This window comes from Diadema antillarum, unplaced genomic scaffold (genome assembly GCF_040938485.1).
Source record: "Diadema antillarum isolate AM-2024a unplaced genomic scaffold, OU_Dant_1.0 seq00000178_RagTag, whole genome shotgun sequence".
Classification (NCBI taxonomy): domain Eukaryota; kingdom Metazoa; phylum Echinodermata; class Echinoidea; order Diadematoida; family Diadematidae; genus Diadema; species Diadema antillarum.
The window spans coordinates 126198-150899 of record NW_027271245.1 but is presented as its reverse complement, the minus strand read 5'-3'; the positions used below and the strand labels follow the sequence as shown (position 1 = coordinate 150899).

At 37.5% G+C, this 24702-nt stretch overlaps 1 protein-coding gene across 1 annotated transcript in view; it reads left to right on the top strand.

Annotated features, from left to right (window-relative positions):
* Positions 1–21628, top strand: part of LOC139728414 (protein DENND6B-like) — a 31350-nt gene extending 9722 nt beyond the window's left edge. The window contains exons 5-16 of the mRNA XM_071639359.1: positions 6278–6358; positions 7722–7827; positions 9754–9896; positions 11072–11188; positions 11998–12155; positions 14188–14279; positions 15531–15599; positions 16586–16650; positions 17449–17592; positions 18786–18895; positions 19442–19619; positions 21273–21628. Of these exons, the coding sequence (XP_071495460.1) occupies positions 6278–6358; positions 7722–7827; positions 9754–9896; positions 11072–11188; positions 11998–12155; positions 14188–14279; positions 15531–15599; positions 16586–16650; positions 17449–17592; positions 18786–18895; positions 19442–19619; positions 21273–21395 (1386 nt within the window). The 3' untranslated portion in view covers positions 21396–21628. The remainder of the gene's footprint in view (positions 1–6277; positions 6359–7721; positions 7828–9753; positions 9897–11071; positions 11189–11997; positions 12156–14187; positions 14280–15530; positions 15600–16585; positions 16651–17448; positions 17593–18785; positions 18896–19441; positions 19620–21272) is intronic.
* The last annotated feature ends 3074 nt before the right edge of the window (positions 21629–24702 follow it).

Sequence of the window (24702 nt, the reverse complement as noted above, 5' to 3'; positions counted from 1 at the left end):
GAGGGTAAGGTGCTGTATTTCCCCTACCTATTCGTTTTGTTGGTCTCTCCACATGTACATCCCTGACTACATACAGTGTATCATTGCAAATGTAGGGTCCTGTGAGATGCACATTACCTGTGCACAGTGGTCTTTGGTACTGTAAATTTTGTTGTCATTCTTCTTTTAACTTTGATTTTGTTGTTTTGTTACATGTACATGTACAATGATCTGATATTAATGATCATTTTGCACTTGAGACAGAGTTTTCATGGAAAGCAGGTATGACATTTGGAACATATGATGGAAAAATTCCTAATGCATTGATAGGACTAATTTTTTAATGTGATATGCAGCTGTATGTAGAAAATATTGTGGGCAAATTCATACTGTATATGATATCTGATTATAATGCAATATTTAGAACACAAAGTTATCAGACCTTGTTTAATTCATTATCAGTGGTGCTTGGTATTCTGTGCCTTCTACAGCTAGATTAGTTTTCCCCCAGTTGGCTTCCTGTACTTCAGTGCCTTTGGACCTTGCATTCATTTGCATGACCTATCACTCACAATACTGCTTGTGTCAGTTAGACTGTGACTGCAGACTCCATTTGTGAATAGACCTACCTCTTTTGTTCTGTTTTAACTGCACACTGATGGGAAAGTGCTCTTTAGTCTAGGAATGATTCAGAGTGCTATACTATGTAGCAACAAAAGTATGCCTTGTCTCTGAATTATAGAGCTGGCAATGAATCATTGAAATTTCCTTTTATACTACACTGTATGTTTTTTGCCTATGATGTGTTTTTTCACAAGTGAGCGTATCATAGAAAGTGGGCAGAAACAGTTACTGAGGTACATATAGAAGTCTGTGTGGTGCAACTAACGACCTCCTTGGATGCAGATGCATTGATATAGTCCATCTATCAGTGAAGCTGACTATGGCTGTCTTGGGAATGAGATGGCTCTTGTTGTTGTTGTTTTTTCTGCAAACATATTTGAAGAGAAGCTGAAGTGATTTGGACTTGAAAGACTTGTACATGACGGTATGTTTGATTCAGGTTTCAACTGCTGACAGATATGGTACCTTATATGAGAATAATTCAACTCTATGTTTACATGGATGATTTTGGTAATGTTCTTATTGATTGTTTTTATACTCATCTCTTCAGTGATGACCAAATTTTTAATGAAAAGCATCAATGTTGACTTTTATCATTTTCATTATAGTGATGAATTCAATGATAAATGCAATTGTTATTCATTAATAGTATCATTATTTTATATCAATATCAGTATACATGATTGTAGTAGTAGTAGTAGTAGTAGTAGTAGCAGTAGTAGTAGTAGTACAAAAGTAGTGTAGCAGTAGTAGTAGTAGTAGTAGTAGAGTAGTACCACAGTAGTTGTTATAGCAATAGTGGTAGCAAAATTGAATATCATTGTTGTATCAAGCATTGTACAATGTAATTATGATGCATGCCATCACCATAGTAGTCATCATCATTATGACAATGATTATTAACCTACACATTTGTATGTCCCTGAAAAAAAAAAAAAAGGTGGAACTTGAAACTTCAGAAATTTTGACATCTAATGACAGCAGTGCCATGTAATATACAAATGAAGATTGGCCTTGAGCATTTACAAACTTTTACACAAAATTCATGAGGAATTTGCAAATCAGTTTCCCTGTCCTTAATACCCCCCCCCCCCAATAAAAAAGAAAAAGAAGAAAAGGAAGATCTATATGAAATTATAAAATGTCAGCTGATTGCTAGGGACATGTACTCTCTATGACTGGAGTGCATGATAAGAGATACACTATGGGAGTCAAGTTGCAGGATGAGTGTGTATGCATACATAGGAGATTTCTGTAACACAAACATGGGGAGAATGAGATGATCATGGCACTGCAGGCGTTTGTTGACGATGGAAGTGGGTATTGCATTACTTCTGCCTGATGCATCAATTGCCCCAGCAAAAAGAACCAATCAAATATGGAGTGGAGCGGGAGATCTTTATTGACTATCTCTGACATCAGCAGGGCTGCATCATTGCTCAAGGCTGGGCCTTATTGTGGTTCAGATGTGCGTGGAATGTATACATTAATGTTATGTAGTATGTACAAAATAATGCTTTCTAGAGTGCTCATAAAATTATGCAGAATGTATCTCCCATCCAAGTAACGTAGTATGAGTAAATGTGAATGATTGAGAGAATCACTTGCACCCCAGATACTGTATGTTTTGCGCTTATTATGAGGCCCTGGAGAAATATGTATGTGATGCTTTTTAGCCACCTGTGTATACTGTTGGTTTTCTTCTTTGTAACAGGTTGATATATGAATTGGAAAAGGTTAATGAAACAAAAACAAAAAATCTTTGTTAAATGAATAGAAGTCAAAATCTATCATTCAAAACTTGGTGAAATTAGCAATCATTACATGTACAGTCAAATTCTGTTGATATCTGACTTCAGTACAGTTATACACTTATTACCAGAATGTAACTACTAGAAAAGCAGTCAGAGAGTACAGACCTCTGCCAAGCACTTAACCCGTAAAGATGCAGTATTAAGTGGCCGTACTTCCCAATGATCCCCAGATTTCCTTTTTTTAAAAAGATTTTTTAGTGTCATTATCTTTTAGCTTCCTGCAGCCCCTCAAGTGCATGTGTGCTCCCTAAATTTTGGTAACTTGAATTCCCTAGTTTATTGGCCCTATTCGCCGATGATATAGAATCTTTAAAGAAAAAAAAAAAATCCTGCATCCAGATTGTGATCTGGATCACAACCGATATATGTTCCTTGTGCTGTTATCAACTTTTCCTGTAAATTTCATCCAAATCCATTTGCAACTTTTTGATTTTTGTTTTTAACAGACAGACAAACGAACCAATGCCAGTAAAAAGCATAACCTCCTTGGTGGAGGTCATAGTGTTGCAATTTGAGTAATGGGGCTTTATAGCATTGTATACATATCAATATTAAATTTCCATATGCACATGTCTGTACACATGGTGGTTTATACATTGCCCATACAACAGATTTATACACAGTTTTGAGACATGTGTATTCAGAGGGTGCACTTATCAAGCCACTTCTGGTGTAGAGTTGAGGTTTCCAAATGACTTCGGGGAGATTCTTATAAATGACAAGAATTTATGCAAAGCTGTGCTGATTATTAGAGATAAGAAATATCTTTCTGAAACACCAAAAAAGTGCAATCTCAAATGCGTTTGAACCAGAAATGTGTTTCTGGAGAGATCAAAATGCAAAGTTGTTTTTGAAATGAGTGTATAGCTCTCCCTGTCTATGCCATCTTATGATCTCTGCTCCTTGGGTCAAACAGTGCAATGGAACTGTGCGGTGATAAGGAGTTCCTCTCGACTCACGATAGAGATGAGGAATGTAACAACTCGCAAAACACAGTCTGAAAGACCTTTGCAAATACATTTTGATAGCGGGTATAATTGAAACATGTTTCAAACATTGAAAAGATGATGAATGCAGTCAGTCATTTGGTATTCCTCTCTATTGACTCATTTGTAGCAATGTGACCTTGTTGTCTTTTGACTTCCTTGCACTCGTATGTTCTTCTTTAGATATCAATCATACTTTGCATTGTATATTTCACAGCAGACATTAAAATACCAGGCAGGGCAGAACATCATGCCATTCCTTACTAATGAAGAGAAGGAGTATAATCAAATCGGGAATTTCACACACTGTATTGAAACACAAATTGTATGACACTACTTCCAATAAAATATTCATAGTAGGAAATGGGAACTTGGCATGCTCATAGTCAAGCTGTTATTTCCTCCTTTGCAGCAAAGATCACACATATGTTTTAAACACCAAGGCGACTGAATGGGGCAGTACTAAGAAATCCCTATGCATGATACATTGCATAGGAACTGTATATGGGTATGTACAATCTGTGATATGGAGAGAGATGCTTCAAAACTGTAGCCTCAGCATAATTTCATATTCCTCCATCTTTATTGTGTAGCTCTCACAATATTATGAAGAGAGATAACTCAATAAAACTGTGCAGTTCTTTTCTCTACACAGCCTTTTTTTTTTTCATTTTTGCTCTCTCATTACCACTGCTATTTCTGTCAATGAGCTGTGTACATGCCTTCTTTTTTTTTCAACTATTCTCAGCTGCTCATCAGTTGTTAAAAAACTTGAAAAAACTTGAAAAAACAAAAACAAAAACACACACACACAAACACATGCACACGCACACACACACACACACACACACACACACACACACAAAATCATACTTTGGCCCATATTAGTCACACCTGAACTGAATAAGCAACTTGAGATTGATGTTAGATTACTCTTTTGGGAGTCTGTAGAGAAAACATATTTTCGTTTGATTTACGATTGAAGCACAAGGAGTTTGTCACTGCCCTGGAACTGCGTCATTACATGTAACACAATGCCAAGGAGTTTTCGTTCATTGTACAGATTAATCAGCCAACATTATCAAAACTGGAGCACGGACAATTGAGTACTAGCCTCAGTACCAGTCTGCCATCATGTTTGTACACCTTTTGATTTTGTTGATGAAAGTGCAACATCATTCAAGAAGAAAACATGGTTATCTAAACGTATTTAGCCCAAGTTATAACATACAATATTGTAATTTTTGTGTGATAGTTACATTGTAATTTTCTGTGTTGTTTATAATTAAATGTAACTTGTTTCTTTATGAGAAAAAAATAGCCCCACCAGCATACCCAGAGCCATGTCTACTGTACGCTGTATATCTTGAAGGATCCTTTTCTTCTCTTATTCCTTAGATATGATAATATGATAAAGTACCTGAAAGACTGCTCTGTCCTATAGTATCATGTTTATTCTATATCTCTTTTGCTGAGAAGAGTATTTCCATGCACAACCTCACAATTGTATAATTTTGTCACTCTTGCATTGAACGTCACCCCATTTCACTGAGTGCCTAGACTGATAATCATTCTCCAGGGATGCTGTTAGGGCCTTTTGTCAGCGTTATTGGCTGAATGTACATGTAGCATTTCTGACTTCAAAGGACTCTCACTGCCAGCCTGAGTTTCCTTTTCTCCTCTTCTGTCTCATTGAAATCCCCCCAAGAACATTATGTGTCCTTCTTGCTCTGAAGACTTGAGTTTATGTTGAAATCACCTTTCTGCGTGCCTTGGAATTTTGCCTATCCCATGAGTTGCACAACTACTTGTGATATGTAACACACCAAAGCTTGACAAATCACAAATTTGAGCATAGTCTGTCATGGATAGTTGTGGTAGGGTTGTATGACTTGTGATTCAACCAAGGGAAATCCAGGGCAAGTAAAAGATAGTCTAAAATGAAGAGTAAAATCTTACAAGCACAACAGTGAAAGTTTGATCAAAATTGGATGAATATTAAGAAATTTATGAAAATGTGAAGTTTTGCTGATTTTCACAAAAAAGTTCTTGAACAGTCAATATGAATATGCAAATATGAATTGATGATGTCACCCCCTCACAATTTGCCATACCTATATAGCATGGACATAAAATCATGAAATTTCCAGTGTTTTATTTCTTTGTAATCAAATGCAATTATGCCCCAGGATCAAATCTTGATATATCTCAGCAATCATTATTTTGAAGATATTCAACCAGATATGCTATATGTTTCACACTATTAGACTAGAAAAATTGAATTTTTGCCATTTTTTGTAAATCAGTGAAAAATTGTAAGGTGATGGCATCATCAGCTCACTCATTTACATAGTCATATCCACTGCTCAAGAACTGTTGTACAAAAAAATATCAAATCTTTGAAATTTTGTGACTTCCTTACTTTCTCACTTTCCTTACTTTTTTCTACACTTACTTTCAATCCAAGTTTGATCAGATTTTCACTTTTGCGTGGGTCATATTTTGCTCTTCCTTTTCAGACTAACTTTCAACTGGTCTGGAATTCCCCTTTAATGAAAAATTGTAGGAATGGTTTGAAAGTGGGCTTCAGTCACAGAAAATATCTAACTATTGTAGCTGCTTGCTGCGGTTGTATGACTGAAGTGGTCAAAGATAAAATGCAGGTCCTGGTTCAATTGAGCCTAAAGAGCTTCTTATACTTTCCTTCTCAAAATTGTCATTATTTTTTGAAAAGAAATATTTAATTGTGTAAGGAATATTCCAACATGAAGCTTGCAGGAACACTTATGTTTTACTGTCAAATATTTTGTCATACTTGGACAAAATTATTCTTGGTATGTAAAGTGGTTCTTTTTACTTATTATTCTATTTCAGACTGATGCTGCTCATTTGTACGGGTATGTGTACTTCAGGCAAGTTAAAGACAAGACATCAAGAAGAGGCTATTTTCAGAAGGTAAGTATTTTAAGTACAGATGTTGATTTATATGATCTTTGATGCGTATCACATAGCAAACACATCAACAGTTTATTTGTTCGTGAGTATTGTTGAAGGTATCAGAATTTTCACTGAATAAACTTGACTATGTACGGAGGTAGTCTAATCAGCATTAATTGGCAAACATAAGATGACTGAACCTGTACTCTTTGTAGGCACCTATTAAGGAATTGCTCATTACCAAACACATTCAAAGCATAGCTACATGTACATGTGTGTGTATAGATGCCATATGGTATGCAATGTTTACTCAGCATACATCAATCAGCTATTAATCATCTTTCATTTCCCATTGTCAGATGTGTGTGAAAAGTTGAGCTAAATTTATTGTTTTGCCAGCGAAGACTGTTGCCAATGTAGTCAGGAAGACAATTGGGGATGTTGTGTACATTGTCCTCAGTAGTAGAGCCACTCAACCTCTCTAGATCCTACTCCATTACCACCCCCCCCCCCCAAACACACACACACAGGCACACACAAACACACACACCCAAATTTAAAGAATTTTCTGAACCAGCAATACTACTACGCAGTTTGATAAGTATCATTGAGCGATATTATCACTACATTATCCATAAATGAGAAAAGTGATGAATCTTAATTCTTATGCAGCAAATCAGGCATTACCATTTCTAAATCACATGATATGTATGATATACGAGTGTATGCACATGAACTCTGTGAAATGACCATTGCATTGTATGGCACTCTTGGATTTGGCCAACATGAAAATTTGTCAAAGGAGCTGTAGTGCACATGTGGGCTTACCCCTCTCCACCCCTTTACAAAGCACCTGTCATCAATTGAAGGCAGTGTAGCCAGTTTCCTTCTTGTGGTTTTCCGGTAATGGATTCCCTGAAAGAGCTAGTGATTAATTTCAGGGAAATTTGGCTAATGAATCTTTCAACAGGTGTTTATACTTGCGCATGGATCCCACACTCTTATCTTACACTGCTGAGATGTCAAAATGTGTTGAAGATGAACACCGCAGATAGCGTGAGCAAAGATCTACAAGTACTTTTGTCTGAGGATAAATGTAATTGCTAGATTGTGGTAAATAGCCAGGACATGTCTGAATTATATTAATAAATATTGTGGTCTAAAGTGTAGGCATTTAGATGCTCATGTTTGGACAAATCAGATGTAAAACTCAGTGAAAAAAGGTTCATGTACATAGATGTATCATGTACCATCTTGTACTCACATGAATATGCTCATATCCATATTAATATCCTCGTTGAGATAATGTGATTGACATTGAGAACATTGTTAGAAAGCATTAAGTGACTGATGTTTTTGACATAATTATTGTTGATTTCAGTCATTAGTCCTTCTCAGCATGGTTCCCTTCACAACCTTGTTCACTCAACTGGCCAGTCTTATTGCCCCGGAGTACTTTGATAATGGAGAACCATCAATAGAAGCAGGTATGGTCATAAGTGTGATGTCTTTCTAAGAGGTATTATCTATGATTTTCACTCTACTTGGGCAGATTATAGCAAAATAACAAACAAACAGACAAACAACAAAAGAATCAGTGAACACTCTGCAGCTGCCCTTGTTTGTATGTGCTTGTATATTTTGTGTGTGTATAATTATGTGTGTGTCACGGATTGAGTGTTGATGTTTAATATGTATGTTTCTTTGTCTGGTTCATTTCATTGCTTTATCATCTCACTCATTGATCTTGAAAAGCGTGAAATCTACTGCCATCTTTTAGTATAAAAGTACAGGTAGACATTGCAAGACATGTCCAGATGCTAAAGGTGATATACCATAGTGTCAGCATTGTAATCAGGCACCAAGTCATGCTACTAGTTAGATATACATGAATAATGATGAAACATAATAGTTTTAGGGAGTGAGAGTAAAGAAATTTTGATTTAAAATGTTAGTTCTACTGTAACTGTTAATACAGGGGAATATCAAATTTTGTGGTAATACACTTGACCCTTACATAGTCACATGCCTCAAAGCACAAGACTACAGAGCATTATTCATCTAATTAACTTGTCATTAGAGGCATAAGTATGTGAGTAACTTCTGTCCACATGTTACATAACCACTAAGTGCCAAGGTTCAGTGAGTGTTGTAATGACAATTTGTCGTTTACACTTGTACTATTGTATTGAAGGCATGAAGGTTAGGAGATTAGTATCTGATGGCAGTGCTTTACAGTTTATGATACCCTTTTAAACTGTAGTCAGATCATCTATTTCCTTTAAATACCCATATGTTTAGATATCAGAGCTATGGCCTTCTGCAAACATTTTACTTTATAGAAGTTTGGACAAGTCAAAGGCTTGTTTCTTCCTTTTTTTTTCCAAATCTGTATGCACTTTTCATAATATGCTTTGATATGTTACCAACTAACAAATACTCCTTGATGAAGGAGGTATTGAACTGATGTACTGTATGTGTGTTACCTTTTTTTTTCTGCATGATGTTTATGGTGTGGATATTGAAAAACAGTTAAACAGGATACACCCATACTTCAAAGGCATGTGCTGTATACATTCATGTTGTATATGTACGTATATGTACAACGTATGTACCGATGTATACAACACAATAAGTAGGATTGACTGCATATTTGTGTGGAATTGTATTAAAGCTAAAATATACATGTAGTTCTCAGAAGGGCCTAACAGTCGTCTTACACCATTTGGAAATTGCTTTCACAGTGTCAACAGGCACTACAAGATTGTCTGACTGATGTGAATTTGCCGGGATGATGAGTTGTTTTTCAGTATTCTGAGACCAAAATTACATAACCATTTTGATAGCAGTACCCAACTTTTATTCCAGAAGTGCCCTCCCTGTTCAGTATTGGGTGGGTAGAATGTTACCTATTGATGATCGTATAGGACCCTAGCAGGTGTATTGAATTGCATGCAGCCAACAAGCTGCATGAGATCCACTCTCACCACTGTGGCCAGATATCACGTAGTTAATGCAGTCAGTTATATCACATAGTAAACATGATCAGGTATGCTCTGAGATTGTGATACTTCCTGCACACCTGTTTGGGTGATATTTTGCCTTTTCGCCTTTACCAACAGCATTATTTCACACATTTCTTATTCAGATCATTATGTCTCCATTCTAGAGCAAAAATTAGAAACTTCTGCAGTCATGCGTTTCCTGCATGCACAGTCATGTATACAGCATAAAACTGCAGTTTGTATAAAACTGTACATGTATATCACCTTTGATAGTATTAGATCTTAAAAATATTGATATAGAATGTGATTATGTATTTCCATAGGTAGTAGAGAAAAGTCACATTCTAATAGTGCTAAATTTTGAAAGACATATCATGTGATGTGAATGTTGGGCACCTCTCACTGCAGCATGCCATGATATTGACCAGTGGCCAGCACCTTGCCCAGGGAAGACCCTCCACCTACCAATCATGGGCTGTGTCCTGCAGGTCCGCATTCCATCCAGACAGGACAAACCTAGTGCTGCAGCCTCTGCCAAGAGTCCAGTGGAGGTCAGTGTCCACACAAATACGTATTTGCCACCAAGGGTGACATTTCTCCCTTTTATGCCCACTGTTAACATTTCAACCATATTTCATATGTAAATAGATTGTAGGGATATGACTGATGTCAACTGTCTCGGGGTTTTGAGTGGTATGCAGACTTGTACTCATCTATGCATGTGCCGTACAATGTATATTTCACTCTATTTTTATTGTGACAATTTTTGCAAGTACACTGATATTTTTTCTTTTGAAAATTCCATTTCTGTGTTTCTCAATTATGAATTCAGCCACGTGTAAAAATTCTACAATTCCTGATTCCCGAAAATGGTATGCTCACGAAATATACTGTATGGCTCTTCCACACATGATGAGTTTCTTGATGGATAGACAGAATGCCAGCATTGCAAATTCGTGATTTAGGGTGCAAATATGAAGGGATGGTAAATCATGATGAATTGTTGATGAGTAGGTTGAAAAGACAGATACATTGACACAGATGTAATGCATAAGATTAAAAGAAATATGATTTCATACTGTATACACTCTGTGAACTACTATCTGTGTAAATATGGCACATCTTTCAACATTTGTGCTTGTGCACTATATTCACTTATGAAATACCTAATTCTTTTTTTTTTTAGTTCAATGTGTGATAGCAGTGATGTTTAATTGGCAGCAATATGTAAGTACTGTACATACTCTTGTCTTCTTTGATACTCTTGCAGAAAAACAAAGTGCAGGAATGATTATAGTTCTGTCCATAGTAGCCTGGGCCTATCTTTTCTTTGACTGCCATCACTGTACCTCATAAAAATCAGTTGGTCAAAAACAACTATGACAAATGAAGTCAAATCTTGACTATCTTTGTGATTGACATGCCATTGGGATGAAGGAAACTAGCTGTTGGCATTTATATCACTATAATGGCACAGATACTACATGTACCAACCCTTGATTCTTTGCTTGATACCCATGACTGCATTCACACATGTGCTTTGATGGCCAGCATGTCAAATTGTTTTCTCTCATTCCTTGTCCCTTGTTCCCACCCCTTGTCCCACCTTCTTGTCCCTGTGCCCTTGTCCCCATACCCTTGTTCCCGCCCCCTCATCCACACCCCTTTGCCCCCACCTTCTTGTCCTGCCCCCGTGTCCCTGCCCCCTCGTCTCTGTCCTCTACAGTTGATGGGCTCCCCCCTGACTGTCGTGCCTTCCATCAGCGAGCCCGAGATGTTCCGATGCCTTCACCCTGTCATACCTCACATACAGTTGCTCTGGGAGCTGGTACTCACCGGAGAGGTAGAGATTTGCTCATCTCTGATAATATCACTGTAGGGCAGGTCATTGTAAGCTTTGAATTCATTGAAATATGAAGATCAATAGGAATGCATTGAGTGATTCCATCTGCAACTCACTAATTCACCTGGGCCTTCTTGATGACACAAACTGTGCTTGATATAGATTTGAAGACTCCAAGGCAAGAAAGTGTCCACATGAAATATGACAATATTGATAATGTGTCAGCAAATTTGTGTTGTTGTTTTTTAACTATTGAGCCATTGCTTCTTCCACATTTAAGATTTTTTTCATTGATATATTCAATGTTTGTCAAGCATATAATCCCATGGTTTCTTTGGATCATGATTGTTTTATATGAGTCCAGTTGTAGCAGGTTATTTGAGAAATGCAACAATTAAAGAAATGACAGATCTTCAGATATTTTATAGTGTCTTCAACATATTTCAGATGTCAAAACTGTCTTTGCATTCAAAAGTTATGAAGAATGGTTTTCCATTGGTTGCACTGATACATGATCATTGGCAAATAAAAGAAATTTGCAGAACTCACAATTGTAAGTCAAAGACCAAACCATTTCATCATAAGATTCTCATAATGCATTTTGAAGAACAAGGAGCTCATATGTTAATAATAATATGTCCATATACTCCAAAGGAATGATAGTAGTTTCATGTACTATAGGCAGTAAAGTTTGCTAGTCAAAGATAAGAAGGGACTGGATGAGAATGGGAGATTGCATGTATCGATAATGAGATGAATAGATCTTAGGAGCCTTGATATTCGCCCCTTTTCTCACGTCTTTCCTGCAGACGTTGGTTGTCATGGCACCCAGCCCCAGCATGTGTGCCGAAACTGTCCACGCTCTGGTGGGCATGATAGCTCCCCTTAGATTCATGCCAGACTACCGCCCCTACTTCACCATCCACGACAGCGAGTTCAAGGAATACACCACCAGAACGCAAGCCCCGTAAGTAGCCTTCAGATGAAGTCAAAGCTGCAGACAGAATGCATAACACATGTCCAGAGCCACAGGTTAAAAAGACTTAACTGTTTGTTCCTGTCATTTTAGTGAGACTTCACAATTTAGGGGTTGAGCTATTCAGTGTAAGTGACATGCTGGATTACAATTTAAGCTGTTGCATATTTTGTAATAGAAAATAATACATTGGTGAATGTTTCAAATTTATCTATTGTCTCATTCATACTTTCTGTGTGTGTGTGTGTGTGTGTGTGTGTGTGTGTGTGTGTATGTGTGTGTGTTTATGTATTTATGATCAGCTGTATGTCTATGATGACAATATTTTTGTCCCCGCCGAACGAGTTCGAGCAGGGGACTATGAAACGGGCTCCGTACGTGTGTGTGTCCGTATATCCGTCCGTGTGTCTGTGTGTCCATGTGTGCGTCCCTGTGTGATCAAAATGTTCAATTTGCTACTTCTCTGTCATCTATGAGCCGATTTTGATTCTGTTTGCTTTATATGAGAGCACTACATGGGAGCTTTGAAACTTCTACACAGAATTTCAGCTGTGACCTTTGACCTTGACCTTTGACCTATATTGTACATTTTGCTACAAAATGCTACTCCTTCGCCATTTCTAACCCGATTTCGATTCCGTTTGCTTTATGTGATGGCACTAGGTGAGGGCTTCAAAACTTCTACACAGAATTTTGACCGTTGACTTCTTTGACCTCTGACCTTGATTTTTGACCTATATTGTACATTGCATGGCTACAAAATGCTACTCCTTCGCCATTTCTAACCTGATTTCGATTCTGTTTGCTTTATGTGATGGCACTAGGTGAGGGCTTCAAAACTTCTACGCAGAATTTTGACCTTTGACTTCTTTGACCTTTGACCTTGATTTTTGACCTTTGACTTCTTTGACCTTTGACCTTGATTTTTGACCTATATTGTACATTGCATGGCTACAAAATGCTACTCCTTCGCCATTTCTAACCCAATTTCGATTTCGTTTGCTTTATGTGATGGCACTAGGTGAGGGCTTCAAAACTTCTACACAGAATTTTGACCGTTGACTTCTTTGACCTCTGACCTTGATTTTTGACCTATATTGTACATTAGCTACAAAATGCTACTCCTTCGCCATTTCTAACCTGATTTCGATTCTGTTTGCTTTATGTGATGGCACTAGGTGAGGGCTTCAAAACTCTTATGCAGAATTTTGACCTTTGACTTCTTTGACCTTTGACCTTGATTTTTGACCTATATTGTACATTGCATGGCTACAAAATGCTACTCCTTCGCCATTTCTAACCCGATTTCGATTCCGTTTGCTTTATGTGATGGCACTAGGTGAGGGCTTCAAAACTTGTACACAAAATTTTGACCTTTGACCTTGATTTTTGACCTGTATTGTACATTTTGCTACAAAATGCTACTTCCGGCGGGGACATATTACGCACCGCGTAATTTCTACTTTTCCTTGTTTATCATGTGACCGGGAATTCATTCCTAGCATTTAGTTTTGTTTCTATGTTCTTCCCTAATTGATTGCTCTTCGTTGATAGTTTTGAAATGATTGAATGCTGAGTGTTTCAAATTAACCTTTTTGGCAGAATTTTTATAGATATTACTTGTAGAATTTATATCATCTTTCTAAATGTCAGTGTTTGAAATGTATCTTGTCATGTTTTTCTTTTGAATCTTCAGCTATATGTCTACCAGAGGATATCAAAGTCACAATTGATCAGTGACCCCCATCTATGTACATTGTGTAATATATAATGTAATCAGTATATACTAATGATATTGATTTATAATGAAAGTTATTATATATTGATAATATAATAAAGTCATTATATATTGATGATATATTAAAGTCATATAGATTGATAAAGTCACAATCATATCGCCCTATCTTGTAATGCCATTACTATAGGGCAATATATGTCATCCCATGTAGACATCAATGGGGCTGAAAGTGAATCTGAAACCCAACTATTCCTCCTCTTCTTTTTCTGTCGCCTCACGATGTAGACCATCTGTAATCCTGGGAGTCACCAACCCTTTCTTTGCCAAGACTCTGCAACACTGGCCCCATATATTGAGGATAGGGGAGCCTGTGACAGGTTTGTGAACACATCCTCTCGTACTCACACTTTGGCAAATAATGTAATGTTAATCATATGTGAGTTTTCAAAGATAAAATAAAAACAGTTGCTTGTAACATGTATGTATTAGGGTTTGCCACAATGCTTGCTTTGTCACTTATGTCAGTGTGCATTTTTTTTTAACCACCATGTGGTGAAAAGCATATGGTGCTGCCTATGCCTTTGTTATAAAAGAAAATGGTAGTGCATTAGCTTACCATTATGTTGGCTTTTACATCTATCAATCATGAAACTTGTCAAATTGAATCATTCCGAGGTCAATGTGCAGACTTACATTTTTATGCAGGAGAATATTTCAAGAGAAACCGTCAATGTGAATATATCTCTAATATTAGAAGAAAAACAAAAAAATAGTCATTTCAATATAAGATTTCATGCATTCTTGTTTGGATATACTAACAGATACAAACCAAATGAAAAATTAACCGTGCAATACGTATGCTACAAAACTACTTACATGGACAGGCATATGTGGGACCACTTTATTTGGGCGGAAGACCGTTAAGACCATGCTGTGGTAATGCCATTCTTAATGGGTATTTCTTGCTTATACACCATTGGCAGACATGTGCATTGATTTCATGTTTCTTATGGCAGTGACAATTAATGGGTTAGTAGTGCTAGTAGAAATTAAGAATTCAAATACACAGCCTGCATGATGCTAGAGACTAATACAACACGCTTTACGGTCATAAGTAATGTCATATCATTTCAACATGGTAGTGTTGCTTGTACATGTATGTCCACCTAGGGAAAGCCTTATGATTTGAAGCCTAGATTTTATTCGTAGATATTCAACATACTTGGAATATGTCACTTTGGCATTATGGGCAGTGATAGATAGAAGCATGTACATTTACCATGCATTTCGTGCAGTATTTATTTCAGAGCTGCCAACTAATTAGTAGTATGCTTTAATGATATCTAATATGCTTTTTATTCATCAGTTATAGGGAAATATGTTTTTGAAGTGATTTTTTTTTCTTATTTGATTTAACATTTAGCGAGCTTAATATTGAATTTTTCTTTATTTAAACATATTATATATAATTTAATTCTTGGCTTCAAATATGTTTTATACTGATTTTTATACTGTGCATCATAATGTTTGTTTTGGCATCCCTGGCATTTGTCCAGGAAGGAGTCTGACATCCATCCCTCACATTCATCTGTGTATGTTATGATTTATCATATTATTACTTGTGATAGGTGACAAGAACTCTAAAGCACTTAAACCAAAGAAGCCTGGAAGTATCAAAACCCTTGAGTCAAAACCAGGTGAGAAGTGTTATGTTAGCCCAATAGCCACTCCAAGAGGGTAGAAATGCCAGTATAGCATCATACATACAATACAAAGTGTTCCCCATTTACTTTGTAGGGCTTACCGGAGTATTTGTCACACTACTGCATCTACTTTTGTAGAATTCAGTCATTTCTTAATTATGTTCCACAGAATATCTTTAACACTTGTGTAGTTAGAACTGCAGCCATTGAAGAGTCACTCTCCCACAACACATTGGTGTAGAAAGAAGCAAGAAGATAGAAAAAGCAACATCAAAAGGACATGCTTAATGTGCTACTGTCAATTTCAACACCCTTCCAGTCCATATTTTTTGTAGACTGTCATTTCAGAAATAACTGAGGAATATCTTGTTTTGTGATTTGCCATGTTGGTACGCTAGTAATTGATTGTCAGTATAGTACCAAGACATTTCATGATAATGCTGTTGAATGTAAAGTGAATTTCAAAACTTTTTGTATTGTTTGTTGACTGATTCAAGGTTGTATGGAACTTGAGTAGAATTCAGAATGAGGGAGCCATTTTCAATATCTCTGGTGGTGGTGTCTTGGTTACTTCATGTTGTGGTTTCAATTCGCATTACACCTTTAACCTTTGTGTTATGTATCAATGTTATACTTATCCATGATATATTGTGGGGATCTTGGAGCATTAATAAAAGCTGATGGGTTTTCTTGTTTCATTTGATACAAGAGCAAAATTGGGTCATTATCAAGCTGGTGGTTGGCGTTTCATTTCATGTCAGCTGCTTCTCATTTCATTCTTTTGTGCCTCGTAATTACATCCATTCTACATGCTACTTCTACAAAATAAAATGTGAAGTCATTTCTTAGGGGTAGTTGCTCTTTTCATTGTTGTACTTTAATAGTTCTGCTTTGAATGCACACAAGCTGCATTCTATTGACCATGTTTTAAGTACTGTAGATGCAAGTAATGTTCATCATTATGCAATTTTTCTGGCCAGGTGTTTACACCCAGTACAAGCCGTTCCTGAACAAGGACAAGACCATCTTCAAAAAGTTAGCCAAGGTGAGAAATTCAAGTAATAAAAATGGATCATAAAAGTTATAAAAAAAAGTGAGCAAAGCTGAGACATTGTAGTACAAATTTTTAGTGAAAATGGAAAGCTGAGTTAGCTGTTAGAACAATTTAAAGTTGAAATGAATAAAATTGTGTGATTGATGCTGAAATGAAGGTAATCACAAAAGTGTGCTGAAGAAGAATTAGTAAGTCGAGGACTGTAAGGGTGCCAGAGTACACCTTCCTAGTTTCAAGTACATGTACATGAAATGTAATGGGTGTTGCACTGTTACGATTCATACATAGACACCTACTTTTATTCACTAGCTTACCCCCTGCCTTTCCTGTGAATTACGAAAGTGTGATTCTAATTACATCCATTGGTTCTATCTATACAATTATTTGTTCCTCTGAGTGCCTTTAGATCTTTCTATGACTTTGGGTTAAACATTTACAAGTGTAGACAAAAATTGTCTTGACTTCACATCACCATGTCCATTGATTCAAGAATCAAATATTACCAAAAGTGTTTACCTACTGTGAAAGCATGTTTATCACATACCAAACTCATGGACCTGAAAAATATGTCATTTAGTTTTTTATCTTGGGAGTTACACAGCAGGAGTCACTAAGTTTTCAAAAATTTTTCATTGTAAATTTTGTACAATGGCATACGGTTACTTGTCATTCATGACACTGATCATCTTGACAGACTGATAAATTTTCAGTATGAAGTCAAAACATGCCCTACATGACCATTGTTTGTGTATTTGTGTGCTGAATATGTTGTTGTTGCCATGGTTACAGGGAGTGCAGACGAGGAGACCCACAGAGGCCCAGGATGCCATGCTGAGGAGACATCTGCTTGAGCTGACCCAAAGCTTCATGATACCACTGGAGCGCTATGTGGCCAGCCTCATGCCCCTCCAGAGGAACATCTCGCCCTGGAAGGTAAGTTTCTCCATCTTTTATGTGAGTTCAGTTGTGAAGATGAAGATGATGGTGTTGAGTACTGTTGTGGTTGAGATGGTGATAATTGTGATAGTGATGTTGGTGATGATGATGATGATGATGATAGTGGTAAGATTTAATAATGATAAAAATGAGACGTGGGTGTTGATGAGATGGTAAAGATGATGATGATAAGAAGGAGGATGGAAGTTGTGGTGACAGTGATGATGCTGATGATGATATGATGATGATGTTGTCCTCACTATTATTATTGTTGTTTTACATCACTGTTTTGTTGGTGGTGACAGTCTCATAGTGGTTCCATTTGCTTGCCTGTTGGCTGGCTGTCTTTGGTACCAAGAGACAGAGCTTTTTCTATTTCCCAATGACTCCTCCATTGCTTTCTTCTCCCATACCCATACCTGTATCATATGCTTGTAATAGGGAAGTTTTTTTTTTTTTTTTTTATATAGAGAGATAGATAGATAGAAGAAAAGTATACTTATGAAGAAAGTAGTTTTCATTAAGCAGAGCTGATGGTAAGTGTCAAACAGAAATAAATGACTGCAGTTTAGCGAGAGTCCCGTCAAGTTAATGTGCCACTGTTATTTGCAAAAATCATGAGGTAGTTATGTAGTCTGGACTTGGATTTCTCTTTTCATTTCTTGTGTGCAAGTGAGAGGAAGATGTTTAACCAGCTGTGAAAAAAAAACAGAGGGAAAAACAACTCATTAATAGGTTATTCTTGATAGGTTATTCTTGTGGTATATCAAAACAGGATCACATTACGATTGAATTACGGGCATCGCACTCGTTTCGCATATCACAGATAATAGATATTACATTGTATGCAAATTATACAGTTTGTAAATGTGTTGCATGACCTTTGCTGCTGTGTCTCTTGGAATCAATAACATATGAGCAGCAAATACAATTTATGAATAAACACAGCAAGTGAAAAGCCTGAGTGTTATATACTGTGAAACTCGGTTCACTGCATTCATGTGAACTACATTGTATATTTCAATATTTACATCAAGTTTGAAATCAGACATGTTGGTAATATGTACAGATTTAAGTGATACAGACACATACCGTACCCAAGAAATCACTGGCAGTTATAAGAGTAAATTCTGGTGAGGTGGGGATTTCCATGAAATTAGCTCAAGTTTTTGCACCATGTGACTTCACAGCATCCACCCAGATTAAAGCCGTTTGATGCTGAGGAGTTCCTCAAGACATTGGAGCACTCTGGGCCACAGCTGACATCAGGGTTGAAAGGTGACTGGGTTGGACTCTACAAGTAAGTCCTGTACTTTCTCGCTGTCTCTGTCTCTGCTTTCCATGGAGCAGCCCTTGGGAGATACCACATCAGTGGGATTGTGAACAGACATCAATTATGTGCACTTGACATGATTTCGTGATTACAAACTGTTACATATGATTCTACTTTGATTATTTGTTTAAAAAAAAAAATCAATGATTTCCTAGGATATCTAGGAAACCATCATGTGTTTAAAAAGTAGCTGGAATATAAGATTGAACGTATGCCTTGAATGATATCTGCCTGAGAAACATTTGTGTAGCTTATGCTAGGCTTTAATGTACTTTATTTTGATATCACTTGCCATTGATGGCATTCACTTGAAACTTCGAGGGCTTGATTCATAGAACCCCCTAAAAAAAATAAATAAACAAACAAACAAACAAACAAACAAACAAACAAACAAACAAACAAACACAACACTGAACAGAGCACTTTCAGCTTTGATAACTAGGGAAAGAAAAGTGTATGACTTCATAATTCTTAGATTAGAGTCTGTGACTGTCCATTGTGATGTCATGGCAGGAAGTTCTTCAGGTCGTCAAACTTTGAGGGCTGGTTCCAGCAGCGTCAGCATGAAGTGAACCTCAAGCTCTCTGCACTCCACCTGGAGGCGCTATGTCAGGCAGACATTGTAGACTGGGTCAAGGACAAACAGGAAGTAGAGGTCGTGGACCTGCTGCTCAAACTTAGAGAAAAGATGGTGAGTCCAGGTGGCCCATTGCTCTATTTGTTTCACCAGCTATTTTCTTTTCTTTTCTTCTTTTTTTTTTTTGCTCACCCGTGCCAAAAGTATTATCGCCAGTGCGATGGAATCTTTTTATTTGCTCACCCGTGCCAAAGGTATTATCGCCAGTGTGATGGAGTACTGTATATGCCATATTATTAGCAAGTCTAATTCTTCTCAAGTTTCCCGACAATTTCTTGAGTGGTTAAATTCGCAGTTGCGGATAACCACCCAAACGGGGAAATATACGTGTGCACATAACATTCATGTCGGGGATCACAGTTATTATATTCATGTGTTTAAAAAAAAACCTTGCAAAAAATATTTGGCATATAAGGTATACAAATGGACACCATGCCCATGAGAAGCCCCCAAAGCCCTGCAAGTTTGCTATGTTCTTCTTAGATAATAGACTGTGAGAATGCACGGAGGGTAAACTTAGCATTGTTCTGGTAAGTGCAAGACCCACAGGGTCTCATGTTTTCTGGTGTTTTCTTCTACTTGAATATTCATTGACTTTGTGTGTTTGATTACAGTTGTGTTCCTTTTTTATTTTTGGTAGCTTTATGGCGTAAATATCGATCTTCGATGTCTTTGGCTATGTTTGATGTCTCTATGGGGATATGAACGATGTTGATGCATGTTCCTTACTTTCACTGACCTTTTCAATGCAATATTATTTTGCTGCAATTTTGAATTAAGGCAATTTCTTTCAGTTCATGTGAAAAGATCTCCAGAATTATTTGAGTGGTATGTTCTGAAGAAAGTCATGGCATAGGACTGAATTTAATGATACAATGTACCGTGTAATACTTGTATCATACAATATCACACATTGGGGGCCAGGAAAATGCATTTGGGGTTCAATAGTTTCCATTTGGGCATTTGATTTGCGTGTGTGTGTGTGTGTGCTTGTGCATATTTGTCAATGGAAGTCTTTGCATACAGCATAGTTGCAAATCAGAAATTGAAATGAAGGATTGAATTTGATAAAATCTGCTGTTTAATAGCATTGGCTACCTTTGTGGAACATTCATCCATGAAATGACAATTATGTGTACTTTAGAGTGGTATGTGGCTCATTTGGAAGCATGTTTGTCTGCTATCAAATGGTTCAGGCTTGATTCTCACTCAGCCTATCTGAGCAGTGCTGCGAGTCGTCATGTTGTTCCCCCCAAGACGTTGTCCCTTGGATAGAACATTTAATGAAGGACCTGTGTCTGACGGAGTCATGACTCATGTACTTATAAGATCCACTTCACTTCCTCGCAAAGAGCAGGGTGCTAACCTAGTGAAGTTGTCCATTCACATACTCACACTAGAAAATGGGAGAATGATGCCCCAGGTGGCAAGTACAGCGCTTGAAATAATCCCCGAGCATTGCCAATTTGCCGCCATGCCCCTCCCACTGGCCGTAGTGCCCCTTTCAAATTCAAACCGTTCACAGTCACAATATTTTGTTACTTACTTGTGCCCCCCCCCCCAAAAAAGTGGCCTTTACCCAAATTTGATGAAATTTGAGGCCTGCAAGTAATGATCAGCAAATGATATCAACAAGGCACGTTGTGCCATACGAAGAAGAGGAAAAAGATGCGTGTGCCTTTCACAAGCTGTACACTCTCTTTGCAGGCCAGCGTACGTGACAATACCATCACAGTGAAGCCAGAACTGAGAGCCCAGCTGGAGTCCCACATCGCGTCCATCATCACCAACTTGCCGGAGGATTTGCAGAGTGTCTTGCAGAGGCACTGACGCGGCGCACCTTGACGTGTGTTACGTCGCCATCTGCGTCTCGGATGCGAGGTGCGAGATGCTCTCCCATGGGGTCAATGCATGCCATCCAGCCCTGCAAGCGATGGAGTTGATGAAGTGCAGGCCACTGTTTAGTATACTGCCAAGTTACAGATCATGTCTTGTGTAATCCTACATGTTTTTACTATCAGCATTACCTCTAGCACAACTCTCTGATTAGTAATGACTGGAGTCACAGTTTTTGTGTGTTACTTGCTGCACCAATGCCGGCATTATCAATGAGATATATTCCACTGCATCTTTCTCTTTTGTTGTCATTGCAAAGGTTTGAATTCTACTTTTCCCCCTTTTCAAAGCCTGAGTGGAATTTCTTTTCTAGCTTCCTTTCTTCTCACTGTCACCTGATTTGCATGTAAAATCTATTGCACGGAAATCTGAACGGGAAGTTAAATGTTAATAATATTGTAATCCTCATTGCTCTTGATTGAGCTTGTATGATTATGCAGATTTTACTTCAAAAGTCATTTGAGAAAAAATGTTGTGTTTATTCTGTCCACACATTCAGTAAGGCCTTTGCCACATCATTGTATTTCTCTTGAGAGTGGGTGCTTAAATCAAATTCAGTTATAGCAGCACAGAGGATAAAGAAATGTGTTTGTCAATTATATTGACTGTCACATTGTGATATGAATGCAATGATTAAGGAATTATGGGTGACTGCACTATTAACATTATGTCTTCTTTTGTCATTTTGGTTTTTGGTGTCCCACAATATGTCAATAGCTCCAAAAAACTTAGAAGGGAAATTTGTAGAATAAGCTTAGATGTTCATCAAGACTGTATGAGGTAAGTGGAGAGAGAAAGAAAGTGTTGCACACTTATATTTTTATATACAACTTTTATGTACAAATATGTTTGTTTACGGCATGTCAGTGAGGGTTATTTATGTTTACTGATATCAAGTGGACTAGCATTTGTTCCTTATTTTGAGAAAGGTTTTGCATGCTGTGCTACTTGTGTTTATCTTCTCACTCCATCACAAGACTGACCTCTTCAACATTGGAATCATACTGATGAAGAGATGAAAAGTTTACCTTGTTTGTTTTTACCTAAACAAAGCCAGACTGAAACACAGGAGGTTATTGCACAAAGTGTTAATCACACAGTGTTATCACACAGTTTACTGCTACCATTGCGTTAGGCTATGGCCAAAGCACAAGTCTCCATTGCAGCACAAAGGCAGCTTTGCTGATAGCTAGCAGAAAGAGGACCAGTCATGGAAGATGCTGGCATCTCCCTCGACAGGGTCTTTCATTTTTTGTTTTGTTTGTCGGGAAAGAACACAAGTGCACGCTGAACAGAATGGAAGTGAAGTTGCAGCTGTCATCATCCCATTTCTTTGCACCTTAAATTTTATGTTGTATGCAATGAATTGTGACCTGTTTTAGAACATAAGGATATCAAATGTGCCACATACTGATGCCGCTGTGTGTTGTCTTTGCGCCATTCACCAGTATTAATTGCCAAGTCTATTATCAAGATGTATCAAAGAGAGTTGATGGAACATTTATTCTTCACAGGAAGATGAGTGCAATGTTTGCTCTCTTCTTTCAAATGAGCCGGATGTTAATTTGATTACCCTATGTGTGGTGAGTGTGAAGTGGGCTTCGAGAGCAAGCCTTGAAGTAATATGTTTGGCTAATGTTCATTATCAAGTCCATGCTTGTAAGCAGTACAGTGACTTTTACACAGCAGCATTATGCAAGCACGGCAAATATGTGTGCAAAGGCAAGTTTGATATATTGTTTTAGGGAATTCCAGGGAATTGTACTCCTTGTTTTTATATACTTGCCTCATTTGTCATTTTTAGCTCTTGATTGTGTCTGGAGTAACATGTGCTGTGTATCGTGTAGGCACTATTAATCAAATCTGTGTGGAGCTCACATTGTCATTGCGTCACTGCGAACTTTTCTATGGAGAGAGGTCCTACTTAAGAGTGATCTTGTTTTGCACCTTTGATAGGTTGACATTACAGTACACCATGTAGTTTGATTTGAGCTGGTATGTCACTCAAGTCAGGAAATGATATGTGCAAGTGAAACTCGACTTTGCTCCTATAATGATTGATCTTTATCTATGTCATAACTTCCGATGTTTAATCTAATCTTGGCCTGTATCACTGTGTCCTTTACTGCAGTGCTATTCCCTTCCTGCTATGTATGTGGTCCATTATCCTGTCATCCCATTTAGTGTAGAAGCATTGGAAACACATTACAACTGTTTGTGCATCTGACTTCCTGTACAGGTGTAGGTAATCTTTCCACTTTTCAATACATATAGAAATGACATGGTATTTCACTGTTTATATCAAAAGCTCCTCCCTAGCCACAAAGTGATACAAGTGACCAACCATTGAAGTAAAGAAAAACTAAGGGATAACTCCACATATTTAGACAATCTTCCACCACAGCTGTATTCATTGACAGTAGGATTTCAGTAGTTATAGACGGCAAGAGCAAATGTGAGATCACTGTTTGCTTGTGAAAGACTTATGTAATTTAAAACCCTTTCAATGTCTGTATGCAGTGGTTTATAATACAGTGGTTTGGCTTTCTCCTTACATGTTTGTTTTTGTTTTCTATTTGTTTGTTGTCACTGAAACGTTTAAGAGCATACTCTATGTACATTTGCTTCAGACATGCCAGAGGCAGCCTTCAACAGAGACTACACTGACCAGTCAAGATGCAAACACTGTTTTAAAACACGGATAGATATCCACAAATTTTAGTTATTGTATGTTTGCAAGGAATTATGGGTCATCGAGTGTTCTTTGTCATTTTTATGTCCTCTGCATATCTTGCAGTCATATGGGGAACCAGAAATCAAATGCATTAAGGCGGAGGCATACCAGTCGCCATAGCGACATTCCTAGTTTGTTTTTGTATCGATAAGACTCATGTTGCAGTGTGGTGCACATTCATTGATAAATGCACCTTTGAGGCCACCTCATCATCTGAATTGGTTAGTAAAACCCTACTTAGTTTGGCATGGAATCCCCTGTATATAGTGAGGAGCAAGGAAAAAAACACAGTACCCACCACCATGCCATTATTGCAGCAATGATGGATTAAAGGTGCACGGACCCCTGACTCTAGAGGGTGCTGTTGAATGACACGATGGTCACTTCTATCTTTATTACAGCAATCAACAATGTAAAAGTATTGACTGTAACTGTCAATCAAAGTAGATCAAATATCTACATATAAGTTTCCACAGCTACGGCAGACAAACTTTGTCTTTGAAAGAT